A 14,927-nucleotide genomic window follows, 5' to 3' on the forward strand; every position below is an offset into this window, starting at 1 on the left:
ATGAGCAGAGAGTACCATGAGTGAGGAAGTCTACAGTAATATTTCAGCTTTCATTCAACAGTGAATTTGTGTATCAGGCTAAAAATACAACACAGGAGTATTTAACTCTAGGGGAAAGACTTGTGTGAAGACTACTTGAGATTGAACCTGCTGTACACAAAGTATTCATTGAAAGTTTATAAGGTGTTTCTTGTTAAATAGCTCTAGCTTTTAAAGTGAATTCAAACATTTCCTTTTAAAAAGACTCACGGGACACCTGTTGAACTAGGATTTTAACTAATTTCAAGTAGTTTTAAGTGATTTTAAAATGTGTGTTTTGTAAACTGTTCTAACTTGTATCAAAAACCTCTTGATGCTTGTTTTGGGGATAGAGAAATGTGTTAAATAATTTCTGGAGATTTTGTTACCTGGTCACTAGAGACAAAGATTGCTTTGGTTCGAAGTAGTAATTCCTACATTTGAGACATTCTGTAGAAACCTCCATAATGACTAATAATTTTTTAAAAAAATAATTTAATAATTATTTAATGATAATGTAAAAATTCCGCAATAGCATCATTATATTGGCCATTCTGCCAAAACAGCCTTTTAGCCTACTTTCCAGTAGACTTATGAGATCACCCAGCATTCTGTGTGCGCATCCGTCCGTATATGTGTGTCCCCCCCATCAACTTCACAACACCTGGACCAATATGAACCAATCAGGTACAGTTGTAGGGACACCTCAACAGTGTATTTTGTGAGGATGTTATCTAATCCAATCCAAGATGGCGGACAAGTAAACTTTTGAGGCGCAAGTGGGCTAACTTGCGAACTGCCTAACTGATTTGAACCAAATTTGCTACAGCTGTAGGAGCACATAGGGATGCCCTAATGGTGTGGTGGTGATATCCACTCCAATTCAAGATGGTGACCGCGTGAACATCTGAGGCACAAGCTGGCCAATTTGTGGACAGTCTAACCAATTCAAACCAAATTAGATATAGTTGCAGTGAGTGACACACAGGGACAGCTCAAGTGGTGTAGTTCGCAATTATGTCATCCACTCCGATCCAAGATGGCGGACACATGCACATCTGAGGTACAAGAGATCTAACTTGTGGACCTCAATTTAAACCAAATATAGTCCAGTTGTAGAGACAGTGAAAAGAAAGTAGGCTGATTAGTTCTGACTAGAACAACTCGTAATAGTTTTAATATTTCCTGAAACTAGGCAACACTTTTTTTGAGGTTTTCTGTTGTACTGCCAGTTAGTTTCCCTTCATCGACTTTATGGAGCTGGCAACAAATATTTACATCTTATATATGTGCTAGTTAAAAAAAATGAGACTTTGAAATAGCATCCTTGATACAAAATCAGTTAAAGGAGGGGTGGGAATCCCAAATATATCTATGTACTATGAGGCTTTTAAACTTAGAAATGTTTTATTGCTGATGTGGAAATTAAATTGTGGGTCAAGATGAAAATTCCTGAACACTATTTTCAAAGAATTAAATGTTTGTGTTATTTGTCAGAATTGATTAAAAGAATTAAAACAGTGAACTCCTCTTTTTATGGGCAAAATAGTATAAGATTCTAGTCGTTCCATATGCCCCTCTTATTCTGATGTGTAGTCATTCTTATTTTGGTGATTCTTTAATACCGTCTCAAGTGCTAGAAGCTTTAGATCTCAAAGCAACCAGGTTGAAGGATTTTTACTACCTTGATAAACCTGTTGATTTAACAGTTATATGAGAAAAATTGAATATTCCATATTCTTGGATACATATATTTCAGTGTAGATCTTTTATCTCTAATCCAGAAACAATATCCCAAGCTAATAGACAAATGAAAAAGTTTGAAATAATAGTATTGGAAGCTCCAGACTCTTTTAAAGGTCTGGTTTCTAACTTGTATGAATTGGTAGTAAGGCAGATGACTAATCCTTTAATTAATCTTAAAATATGCTGAGAATATGATTTTCAACAAGAAATTGCAGGTCAAGAGTGGAATAGAATTTGGAAATGGAAGCCAGTAGCTCAAATTAAGGAGAATTTCCTTAAAGTGTTTCATAGATGGTATTTGGCCCCTTCTAAACTAGCTCATAGGGGTGTGCATGGAACCGCCACACTGCGGTCCGGCACTGGGGTGGGGGGTCGCTTTAAGAGCGGTGGGAGGGTTTACTTACCCCTCCCGCCGCTTTCCGCCATGGCGCCGTAATTAGTAGAGTAATTGGGGCGGCAGGATACCTCCCTGCCGCCCCTCCCCTGCTGCGGCTCTGCAAAGCTCCCAGTAATGCTTTGCGCGTGCACACATCGTGCGCGCGCTTCACGTCACTGACGTGCGCGTGTGCAAAGCATTACTGGGAGCTTTGCAGAGCCGCAGCAGGGGAGGGGTGGCAGGGAGGTATCCTGCCGCCCCAATTACTCTACTAATTACGGCGCCACAGCGGAAAGCGGCAGGAGGGGTAAGTAAACCCTCCCGCCGCTCTTAAAGTGATCCCCCACCCCCAATCCGGACCACCCAGGTCCGGACCGGTCCGGGCCCATCCCTACTAGTTCACAATAATAAAGACTGTTTGCTGCCTTTGTTGGAGTGTGTGTGGAATAATGGGAAGTTTTTATCATTTATGGTGGACTTGTTCTGGAGTTTCATCTTTTTGGGTAGAAATATTTACAGAGATGAGCAAGATCACCCAACAGAAGATTGGCTTCTGTCCACAGTTTGCACTGTTAAATATATTTTCTAGGGTAAATGTAGAGTTACCATCTAAAGAATGAATTGTATTCATGCTAACTGCTGCTAAAAGGTCTATAGCCAGATACTGGAAAAATCAAGATAAGACCTTAGGTAACTGCTATAAGAATTTATGGCTCATTATGATTTCAGAAACGTTTACGCATACTATCAGGTTTCATTCAAATCAGGTTAAAAATAATGCTTTTTATGGCATATTGCCAGACTTTATTTTATATACTAATGTGGAAAATTATGGTTGCTCTTTTCCTTCTGAATATATTAATATGTGGATGGATACTTGAAGTGCAGATTGAATAGAATAGATTTGATTTTTTGTTTCCCTTTTAGATCCTTGTATGTTCAGTTATTGTTTGAAGGCTTGTGTATATTTTAAATAAAACCATAAAAATTTAAAAATTCAAAAAATTCTATTGTACTATTAAGCACTAATGTATTGTATTATCAGAAGTCTGTGGGGAGGGGATAGTGTCTTAAACATCCTTGCTTGTGTGTGGTTTTGAACCAAAATGAAACACTGTCATTTGTATTTGAAATGTTTAGAAATAGAATATCACAAGTATGGTCCCTGGTGTCCAGGGGCGGAACGGGACCTCCGGCAACCTGTGTGCTGCCGCGGTGGTGGCCCCGCTGACCTCGCCTCCGCTGACCCCGCCCCTGCGTCTGATGTCAAACGTGGGGCTAGCCATGCCCCGAGTCTGACATCAAACGCGGAGGGCATGGTCTGGCTCCCGTACGGAGCCTTGAGGCTCCGTTTGGGAGTTGGACTTTAACTTCCAAAAGGGCCGCCCCCCGCGTCTGACTTCAGACGTGGGGGTGCTAGTTTAGCTCCGGAGCAGTTGGCTGTGGGGCCCCTTTAGGAGTTAAACTAAGGCTGGTGCTGCTTTTGCAGTGCAGCCAAGAGCGGCTCTTCCCTGCAGGGAAGAGCTGCTCCTGGCTGCGCTGTGAACACAGCGCCAGCCTTTTAGCTTCACGCGGCTCCCTTCAGGAGCTACTTAGGCTGGCACTGTGTTCGCAGCACAGCCAGGAGCAGCTCTTCCCTGCCTTACCAGGGAAGGGCCGCTCCTGAGTGGTGCTGTGAACGCAGAACCAGCCTTAGTTTAGCTCCCGAAGGGGCCACGCGGCCCCCGCTCAGGAGCTAAACTAGCACCCCCGCATCTGACATCAGATGCGGGGGCCATGTCAGGGCCGCGAGACGCAACCCCTGCTTGGACGTGGCCCGGGTTCTTTGAACTCATTGGCTTGATGGTGGCTCCGCCCTTGCTGGTGTCCATGTGTTGCCTGTGCCTGAGCATGGTGAAAGTTTTAGGCACCTTTCCCCCGCTTAGAAGCAGAAGGGCTTGTGACTGTTTTGAGAGAGGGTTATTCAGGAGAAATTTCCTGCAGGTTTTTTTAAAGTCTTATTTCAATCCAACTCTGCACCACTGAATTCCATTAGCTCTGCCCACCTTGTTGCCTTTTAAGTGCCCTCTGAGTCCATGACCATTCCACTCCACTGAGTTGCATTGGGGCAGTTTTAAGGGGTTTTGTCCTCCTCAGAATTCTCCATCCTCACTCCAGATCCTGGTGAACCAAAGTATTGGCAGATTACTGAGTCTGCCAATACCTTCATCTTGCTTGCAGGTGCTCTGGTTACATCTCTATAAGGATCATAACACTTCCAGCTCTTTTGGAAATAGATGATTGATTCTTCTGCTGAGAAATTTGAATAGACTGTTTTATATGGGTGAACACTTGTGCTCATGGCTGTTAGCGTGGTGTTGGTAATGTCACTGAAGGTGTTGTGTATGTATGTTATATATTTTTGGGATTTGTTTTTCAGCTTTATTGCCAAACCATGTGCTTTGCGTCTTGGCATTCAAGACAGTGGACCTTGCAGGGCCCAGCCCAGTGCAATTCTGGAAAAGGTGTATTTGTCTATTAGTAAGGTGAGTGCTGCTTCAGATTGTGTTTGTTGTTTTGACATGTGTGGTCAACTACTGAAGTTATTCTGTTGGAGATAAATGATGCTATCATTTTCCTATATTATTACTCCCCTTTTTTTTGTCTTGGAAGAAATTAATTGGTTTTTCTTCCTTGGAGACCATTCTTCTGCTACTGTTACTGGCTGCTGTTGAGTTCATTAGAATATGACTGTAGACTGTAACAGGCATAATAACATCTGATAGAAAAATACACTACAGCAGAACTGGCAATGGAATTGGACAGTAACAGTATTATTTCTGACTAGGTTATTTATTTATTAATTATTATTATTTTACGTTTATATCCCGCTTTTTCCTCTGAGGCGCTCAGAGTGGTGTACATGGTTATGTTTGTCCCCACAACAATCCTGTGAGGTAGGTTAGGCTTAGAGATACATGGCTGGCCCAGAATCATCCAGTGAGTTTCATGTTTGAATGGGGATTCGAACTCAGGTCTTGTTAGTCCTAGTCCAACACTCGAATCACTATGCCATGCTGGCCAGGTTGAAAGTGTTATCCATCCAAGGAGCTAGGGATTTATTTATTTATTTATTACCCTTCACAGGACGAATCCTGGTGGCTGCCTTGTTGGTGGTTTCTGAATGCTTGTATGCCCATTTATTTATTTACTATATTTTATACTACCTGACATATACATCTTTAGGTAATATATTGGATTAGATTAGATGTATTGTCAAAAAATTATTCCTACTTCACTCTGTTCACCTTGACTACTTTTGCGAATGAAGAGATTAAACTTGATTTGCAAAGTAAAGGAGTGGTTTTGAAAGTATCTCCAGGGAAAACTAGTCTTTACATCAAACTATGTTTTGCTGGCAGAGTTACAGGTAGTCAAAAAACCCTCTCTGATCAAATGCCAATGTCTGCGAATAAAATCCTTCAACTTGGCAAACTCACCCTTTTAAAGGTGGCAAGCTATTCAGAGAGGCCCTAGACCCAGTCTTAGTGGAAACAAAGAATAAAAAGAAGGCTATGCCGCCGCCTTCTCCCAGGGAGGAACGCAGGTTTTTCCAGTTCAGGTCACCTAAGCCACCTTTTTTGTTTCCACCAGTCCAAGCAAGAAGATGTCCCCTGGACAACACCCAAAAATTTCTTTCAAGACACTTCCAACAGAAGTTCCTAGGTCAACCAGCCCGGATTCAAATGCAACCCTTCCTCATGACTACCTCAAGGAGCCACCAGTGTGAGGGAGGCTTCAGAAATTTGCTCACATATGGCGTCAGACATCCTCAGATGTCTGTATTCATCTAGTCATTTCACAGGATTATTCCCTGGAGTTTATATCCTGTTGCCCAGAGAGGTTCCTTCTTTCCCTGAAGTCCCCAAAGGGGCAAACACAAGCTAATGTTGCAAGCAACCCAATACCTTGTACAGATATGAGCCATCGAACCAGTTCCATCTGACCAACTATGGCAGGGCATGTATTCAATCCTCTCTATTGTGCTGAAGAACAGAGATTGTAGAGCCTTATTGGACCTGAAGTATGTAAACTGTTTGATCAGAAGGAAGAGTTTCCAGATGGAGACCCTTCGGTCCATTCTATTAGCCATCTAAAAACAGGGGACTTCCTCACATCTGTAGATTTCAAGATTACTTACATGTCCCCATTTACCCCCAAGACAGGGAATTTCTCTAGTTCTCATACAATGGTCACCATTTCCAGTATCGGGCCCTTCCCTTGGGTCTCTTGACCTCCCCGAGGGTGTTAACCAAAATCATAGTGGCACTCGTGGCACACTTCAGAACCAAGGGGGTTCATCTTTATTCTTACTTAGATGATGTCTTGATTCATTCATCATCTCCCCCAAAGGAGTCTCAAAAATTTAGAGGCAAATTGCCTTTGTCTTCAGGGTCACAGGTTAGTCATGAACAGAAAAATGAATTCCCTAGCACCACAAACCAGCATCCTTCACCTGGAGGTCACAATAGACTCTGTCAGGGAGATGGTCTATTTACCTCTGTCCTGTAGTAAAAAGCTTGTTAAAATTTGTCAGATCTTACTGCCCAAGGTCCAATTTCTTGACATTGAGAACTCCAGGGGATCATGATCTCAACCATAGGCTTGGTCCCTTGAGCGAGGTTCCATTCCTGACTACTCCAATGGATGTCTGCCATGGCAAGACAAAATCATGGAAAGATCCAGGGAAAAATACTTAGCAGGAAATTTTTAGTTTCGCTCAAGTGGTGGTCTTCCTCAGCCACCTCAAGAGAGTTCCTTTTCTTCCTGCCCTGCAGATACAAATAACCACGGATGCCAGTTTGCAGGGTGGGGTGCACATTGCTTACACCACATAGCGCAAGGCTAGTGGTCGAATACAGAGAGCCAGCACAATATAAACTGGCTGGAGTCCCAAGCAGTGAGGAATGCCCTAAGGGAGTTGGTTCTAATGTCTTGGTCAGGACAGACAATGCCACTTCCAAGGCCCATAGTAACCGCCAGAAGGATACTAGGTCCCGGTCTCTGATGAGAGAGGCGGAACTTCTTTTGGTGTGGGCCGAAGTAAACATCCTATCTCTAGGCTGATCATGTGAAGGGAGAGCTGAACACCATAGCAGATTGGCTGAGCCGGTCACAGATCAGTCAGGCAGAGTGGTCCCTCAGTCATCAGGCTTTCAATCGCATAATTCGTTTCTTTAGGACTCCATCAATGGACCTGTTTGCCACTCCAGCAAATACCAAGGTTCCAAGGTTCATATCCAGGTACCAGTCACAGGATGCTGAGGTAGCAGACGCCTTGTTAACTCCATGGCCAAGCAGCCTATAGTACACGTTTCCACCAACAGCTATCCTTCCTCGCAGGCTACAAAGAATTCAAGGCTGACATAATCATAGTGGCACCAAATTGTCTGTGCTGGCTGTGGTTTTTGGATCTGGTGGAGCTCTCCGTGGAACCTCCACTGGATCTGGGATCAGAATCTCATCTCCACCAGGGTCTGGCATTACATCTGGAGCTGTAATGGATGCAACTATTCGCTTGGAAATTAAGAAGAGATCTCTAAGGGCCTGTGGGTACTCCTAAGGCATCCTGGGCACCATGCTCGCTTCCCACAGGACTTCTAATAACAAAATAGACCAACCCCATGGAGGTCATTTGTCAGGTGGCTTAATTTGCAGTCATTTCTGCCTCTGACCACATCCAAGTCGTACTTAGTACAGGTCAGGTAGTGCTTATCCAGATTGCTTGGGACCAGCAGTGTTGTGGACTTTTCTGGATTTTGGAATCGTCCATTAACAGTACAGTGAGGCGGAACTCTTGTGAAAGCGCGCAAGAGTTCCCACGGGAAAAACAATGGCGGTGGTGAGGAGGCAAGCAGAGGAGGAGGCAGCAGTGGTGGAGGTGGGTGGCGAAAAACAATGGTGGCGGCAAGGAGGTGGACTGCTAAAGAGGCAAGTGAGCTGAGGCTTTTGTTTTGTTTTACGGCATGACGTTCGGATTTTGGAGCATTCTGGATTTTGGATGTCCGGATAAGGGATACTCGACCTGTAGGTTTTCTACAACAAGATTTGGAGAAGGGGCTTCACCCCAATACTCTCAAGCACCAAGTAGCTGCCATAGCTTCAATGCTGGAGGTAGACGGCAGGCCAGGCATAGCTTCCCACCCTCATGTGAAGAGGTTTCTCAAAGGGGGTGCTATCATTAAAACTACAGTGCACAGTTTCCCCACTTGGGACTTGAATCTTGTCCTCACAACCCTGACCAAGGCTCGTTTTGAGCCCTTGAGAACAGTCCCATTAAAACGTTTCTTACAAGGTCCTGTTCCTGATTACCATCACCTCTACACACAGGATGTTGGAACTGGGCTGTTTCAGCAAGGAACACTCATCTTTCCTGATGATGTCCTCCTCAGAACAGACCCTACATTCTTGCCAAAAGAGCACTCAGTTTCATAGGTCACAAGAGCTTATGTTACCCTCGTTTGGCCCAATCCTTCCCCTAGAGAGAAAGCATGGCACACATTGGATGTGCACAGGGCACACCAAGAGAGTGAAGGTTACCAAATTCTCCTTTGTTTCCTTCTGCGATAACACCCTAGGCCAGAAGGTCTCCAGTTCCGCCTTAGCTTGGTGGATCCGTCAGTGCATAGATAATGGCTTATTTTTCCAAGGGGTTGTCCTCTCCTAGAGAACTTACAGCTCACTCCACTAGAAGTGCAGCCACCTTGGCAGCACTGTCCAGTTTGGTGCCTCTGGCTGATCAGACATTACATGTAGAGTATTCCTTATCCGAACTGCTTGGGACCAGAAGTGTTCCGGATTTTGGACTTTTCCGGATTTTGGAATATTTGCATAATGAGATATCTTGGGCATGGGATCCAAGTCTAAACACGAAAGGTTACTGTGCACTGTATTTTATTCACTGTATCCCTCATCTCACTCTGCCCCTTTCCCTTCCCGTCTTCGATTTACACTTCAGCAGCGGCAGCAAGACGTTCAGCCACAATGAGTCAGTGCTACGGTCGCACACTGTGGTAGTTTCCGGATTTTGGAGCATTTTGGATTTTGGATGTCCGGATTAGGGATACCCAACCTGTATAAAATTCAGAACCTGGCCTCTGCAGATGCTTGCTTTGGGAGGCGAGTACTACAACAAGTAGTCTCTCTGTGAGGATCAGACTCACTTCTCCCACCCTCAAGGACTCTAAGGAGCTCTGGTATGTCCCAGCATTGGATACACTTCCCCCACTGAGGGAGAATGAATCATTGGACTCAATTGAATGATCTTGCTCCTCAGTGGTAGGGTGTATATCTACCCCACCACACACTGTCTGGTCCTTCTATAATCTATCTTTTGTCACTTTTATCTATCAGGCAGTTTCTTTTCTGGGGTGGACTGTTCTTCCTGGAGTATTGCATTAGTGATAAGTAATAGTCTGTGGGGCCTTTCCCATCTCACGCCCCCCCCCCCACGCAACTGTTTGAGTTTGGTTGCTCCTTCTGTTGATGTTATTAAGTTGTTCCTTTCTTGCCTTGTTATATTCTCACTGGAGCTTGCATGACGGGCTACAGACTGGAGACAGAGGGGATTGTTTGCTCCCATAGGGTCTCTGGCAAGCTCTGTCTTGATTGGCTCTGTTTTAGAGTAGGAGGGAGGAGCAACCCAGCATTGGATACACTCCCTGTCTCTGTGGAGAATGACCATTCAGGTGAGTGCCTACAATTCATTTCTACCAATTTCCCCTTCTCTCTGAAGCCCACCATGCACTACCAAAATATGTCCCTGAGGTTTACATGACCCTCAGAGACATATTTTGGTGACACACATTGGGCTTCAGGGGGAATGGGAAACAGGTGAAAATTGCCTCTTCCCCTGCTCAAGCGACAGCACAGCAGTTGTATGGAACTCACACCGCTGCACGTGCACAGAGCAAGTATGGATGTCTGCCAATGAATTTTTAGAAATGAAAAATTTTCTTGCTTAATGAGAGGGAGGTACTGGCTTTCTGAGTAAGAATCTGTAGGAACTAGCTTGGCTACAGTGATGATACTGGGCATGTTTTTTCTTGAGGGACTGTACAAGCTGAGCTGCCAAGCCTCTTTCATTAAGCATGAGGCATTCCCAGTTGCTGGACTAGATAGATTAATGGTCTGACTCCATATAAAGCAGCTCCTTGCACCTTGATATGAATTGCTCTTTTGGATCACTGCAATACTATAGAAATTCTGTCTAGCTATTACTGAAAGAGTCTCTCTATTTTTTTTGGAGGAACTGAGGAGCTGAAGGAGAAAGTGAAATCGTTTCCTATTTTTAAATATAAATATTAAAATATCTCTCTCTACATATGTTTGATCACTTTCTAGTATCCAGATGCAAGAAGGTTAGAGGGCTTGTCAAAACAGCTAGATTGGGATGTCAGAAAAATCCAGCGCTGGTTTCGTCATCGAAGGAACCAGGATAAGCCACGCACCCTCACAAAGTTCTGTGAGAGCATGTAGGTTTCTACAGAGTCCATCTCTTACCGCTTATTTTGTGTTTTGTTTTAAAATATGACACCAGTGGACATCCTGACAAATGAAGCATTTCTAGGGGCTATGGGGTGCGATGAGAGTCTTTGTGCAACTCTCCCTGCATGAGCACAGTTGCACAAAAAGCCTTTAGACTTGGAGCACTCCTAACACTCCAGAAGGGCTCTGCAGGAGGAGTGGAAACACATTGCTGAAACTCAGCGATGTATTTCTGCTTTTGCTGAGGCCTTCTGTAGAGAGCACTCCAGAGTAGGGCTGTGCATGGAACCACTTCAGAGGCCCTTTATGGGCCTCCGAAATGGTTCAAACAGCGGGCGATTTCACCAGTTCGAAGGCAGAGGGGTATTACATTAAGGGCGGGGGAGGGTGCGCTTACCCCTCGCTCTACTTTCCCCCTGCCAGCGCTCCATTTTTCCAAAGTCCATTGGGGTGGCAGCGTATCTCTATGCCGCCCCGTTGCCGCCTTTACCGGAAGTAACCAGACGTATCCAACTCACCTGTGCGCACCAGTTGCACGTGCACACAGTGGGCATGACAGGGGCACACCTGTGTCTGGCGCATGCAGGCACGTTGGATACTTCCGGATACTTCTGGTAAAGGTGGCAACGGGGTGCCAGGGAAGTATGCTTCTGCCCAGATGGACTTTGGAAAAACTGAGTACTGGCAGGGGAAAAGCGGAGGGAGGGGTAAATGTACTCTCCCCCGCCCTTAAAGTAGTACCCCCACCTTCGAGCCTCACCTGCCCAGTTCCGTGCACATCCCTACTCAAGGGTCTAAAGGCTCTTCCGTGACAGCTTGTGCAGGGAGAATTGCATGAGGACTCGCATCACAGCCCCTAGAAGCATGAGCGCTTTATTAGTCAATATGTCGCCCTCTTGTGATGTTTGACATTGGACAAAGATGTTACAATAATTTTTGGCAGTGATGGGATATTGACTAATCTGTTAATGCTGTATGAAAATTTTACTTGTATCAATAGACACATTTGGAAGTCGATTTAGTATTTGTTTTCTAGGATGCCAGAATAGCTTTTTAATCATTATAACCCAGTAGATTTGAGTGTGATGCAAACAATTCCTGGGCAGACACAAACTTTTCCCTTACTTTTGTTATCTCTTTCCTTGAAGTTATTTTCTAAAGCACTGCCTTGAATTTTTCTTGGACTCTTGTTCCTTTTTAGTCCTACTTAAATTGATTTTCTTACCCTTTTATGCATGGCCTCTGTCACTATAGTATTTGAACATCTTTGCCTTCCTGCCTGCTACTTCTCTGGCTTCTACCTCTCTTCCTCAGTGGCTTCTTATCCAAGAGACTTGTCTTAGGTGAGTGGCAGTCTTATTTGACCTCCGTCTGTCTTTGGTTTACGCTTTGTTAATGTACTCTGGAGTGAGAGTGAGTGAGTAAATCCATGTGTGCACTTGGTAAGCTACAGGTTTTCACGAAACTACAAAGTTACCATGGTATATGTGTATGCTGTGTTTTCTGTCATGTGGCTAGTATTGCTGTGTACAGGAGAACCCCGTTGTTCATGGGGGTTCTGTTCCATGGGGGGGGTGGATAGTGAATCTGTGAATAATGGGGCATTAAAGTAAATGCAAATTGGGGGGTTAGGTTCCTGCACTGCTCAAAATCGCCCCCCAAATGGACAAAATGGGCTCTACCATGCTCCAGTGCTCTCAAGGAGTCTGAAGATGCCCCCCGAGAGTAAAAGGTTGGCTGAAAATAATGTGTTTTGTCATGTTCTATAAAAGAAATAAAGCCATAAAATGGCTCCCAAAGCCAAAATGGTGGCTAGAAATGACCTCGAGGTCATTTCCGGCCACCCACGACCTGTGGATATGTGGGCTTAACCCCTTTTTTGCTGGTTTCCCCCCATGTGTACTAAGATCAGGTGTTGAGTACCCAACCATGGATACGCGAAACCACGGGTACTGAACCCATGATTAATGAGGTTCTCTTGTATTTCAAAGTCTCTCTTAGAGGTATTTTATGTGACATTTCTGAACACATTCAGTTGAATGAAGCATGTCACAGAAATTACTAGCTAGCCATGCCCCGCAGTTTGTTGTTTTTAGGGTGAACATTCTGTGTCTGGTGGTTCTAGCATTGACTAATCTGTTAACGTTGTATGAAAAGGTTCTGGTTCAAGCTGGTTTTGTCTCTTGTTACATTATCATTTAATGTAGCTTGTGACACATTTTAATTTTTGTTTGTTTTTCATTTCTAGGTGGAGGTTTATTGTTTATTTATCTATTTTTTCCTATGGATTTGTATTTCTTTGGTCGGTAAGTGTGCTATGCATTGCTCAACTTATTGGATAAAGTCATGGGATTAAAATGAGAAATTCACTTGGCTCCTTGGTACCTTCGCAACTTTCTTAATTGGGGTTCCCAATTCTCCACCTTGTACAACAAGAAAGATAAGTTATTCACAAACGCTGCAGAGGTGTCTCTTTTTGATCCTGGAACCAGACATACCAGTTTGTTACAGCAGTTTGTGATGGTGCAGTACTCTCATTCCTTCCTTTCTTGGGAATAGCACTGATCATTATCTTATGAATTGTGTTTGCATTAGAACTTGTAAGCTGTGCATGTCTGAACAGCTGTCTATGTGTACAACACTTTTTTCTCTTAAGATGAGAAAAAGCAGTCTTGCATTTCTATAGATTTTTCAAGTTGGCTTTAACCAAGGAAACAAATTCCTTCTAAAGCAGTTCTGCAACGCAATGGAAAGATGTATTATTGAAAAAATCCCTGCATGAAAGAGTGTACTTGTTAATGTGTTTGTGTATGTGTATTTAGTTATTTAAGACCTTGGGTTAGGGCGGTATAAAAATTTGCTAAATAAATAAATAAATATTTTTTCCCCACTGCAGTCACCCTGGTTTTGGGATACAAAACAATGCTGGTACAACTTCCCTTTTCAGGTATGTGTGGCCTTTGCCAGTATGTGTTTGAAGCAATGCTATATAAAGACAGTTTACTATAAATATTGAAGACCTTCGTCAGGCACAAAGGTTCTGTTCTTTGATGTCCTTCAGATCTTATTTATTTAATATATTTTATTCTGTTCTTCTTTCAAACAATATCTGAAGCACCAAATAGCATATTTAATCATAAGACATAAATAAAATCAAGAATATAAAAAACAAATATTGGGGTGGGACAGTACTTTCCCTCCCAATCAGCAGTTTACTATAGTCTGTGTGTGTGTGTGTATACACACACACACACATACACACACACCCTGTCTCTCCTTCCCCTATTTGCAAGGGCTTATCCATTTGCCTTGGTGGAGGGCAACTGCCTCTGTCATGGCAAGTTGGACATCATAAACTCACAAGTACTTGTGCCTCTGTTAGAACATAAGAGGTTTTGGTACATCAGAGCCCATACATTGGACTGGAATAAATGTGCCTATTGGTGTTGAAAATGAGATTTGTAGAGGATAATCCGAGTAAATGGGCACATTTTGTTCTGATATACATCCCAGAAAAAGGCCTCTTACTCTGCCTTGGAATGATCACTTTGTTGTTGGAGGTAATGGGAGTCATTGACAGTCACCAGTTTGGTAACTTACTGTACGTTGGAGTTGTGCTCTATTGCTAAATCAAAAGCATATGGAGACCCTTCAAAACATTAAGGATAATGCCATTGAGAGAACTATATACTAAGCCTTCTAGTGTAGTACAGACATTGCTTTGGTCCTGTGACTAGAGTGTAGAAGAATGAAAGATAGTTGCCATATAGATGGGAAGGTTCAGATGTCCTGAAAGCCATATAGTCACCCCAAAATAGTCTATGTATGTAGTCCTATTCTGGTCTCATTGAAATAGCCAAAAAGTGCTGTCTGTATGATTTCCTTCTTCAGCTACCCTATTGTTATATATAGATATGATTTTCATCTTTATTTCTTTGATGGATAAACTTGGAAATTCTTCACTGCTCCTCCTTAATTAATGTGCCTGATTAATATAATTTTCAAAAGCATACTCATCAAACACACTCCCCTCTCTTAGAGATGTTGTAACTCAGTGGTACTGCTCATGTTTTGTATTCAGAATGTCCTCAGTTCAATCCCTGGCATTTCCAGGTAGGACTGGGAAAGACCTCTGTCTGGAAACCTTGGAAAGCCTCTGCCAGTTAGTGTAGACAGTATTGAACTAGATGGACCAATGATTAACAGTTTTTTAAAAACTGTGGAAGGGTGTGTGTACATGTGCATGCTATCTCTTCCTCTC

The 14,927-nt window shown here is 43.4% G+C and overlaps 1 protein-coding gene across 5 annotated transcripts in view; it reads left to right on the forward strand.

The window, feature by feature from the left end:
- The window catches only part of CERS5 (ceramide synthase 5), an 89,205-nt gene that overhangs the window by 40,772 nt on the left and 33,506 nt on the right, over nt 1–14,927 (forward strand). For all 5 annotated transcript variants that reach the window (XR_008315737.1, XM_053293984.1, XM_053293985.1 and 2 more), the window contains 4 exons: nt 4,560–4,665; nt 10,523–10,653; nt 12,915–12,972; nt 13,563–13,613. Coding sequence is in view for 4 of the 5 variants with exons in the window: in XM_053293984.1 (XP_053149959.1) it covers nt 4,560–4,665; nt 10,523–10,653; nt 12,915–12,972; nt 13,563–13,613 (346 nt within the window). In the remaining variant the exon portion in view is untranslated. The remainder of the gene's footprint in view (nt 1–4,559; nt 4,666–10,522; nt 10,654–12,914; nt 12,973–13,562; nt 13,614–14,927) is intronic.

The sequence above is a fragment of the Hemicordylus capensis genome, chromosome 2 (genome assembly GCF_027244095.1).
Source record: "Hemicordylus capensis ecotype Gifberg chromosome 2, rHemCap1.1.pri, whole genome shotgun sequence".
In the NCBI taxonomy this organism is placed as follows: Eukaryota; Metazoa; Chordata; class Lepidosauria; order Squamata; family Cordylidae; genus Hemicordylus; species Hemicordylus capensis.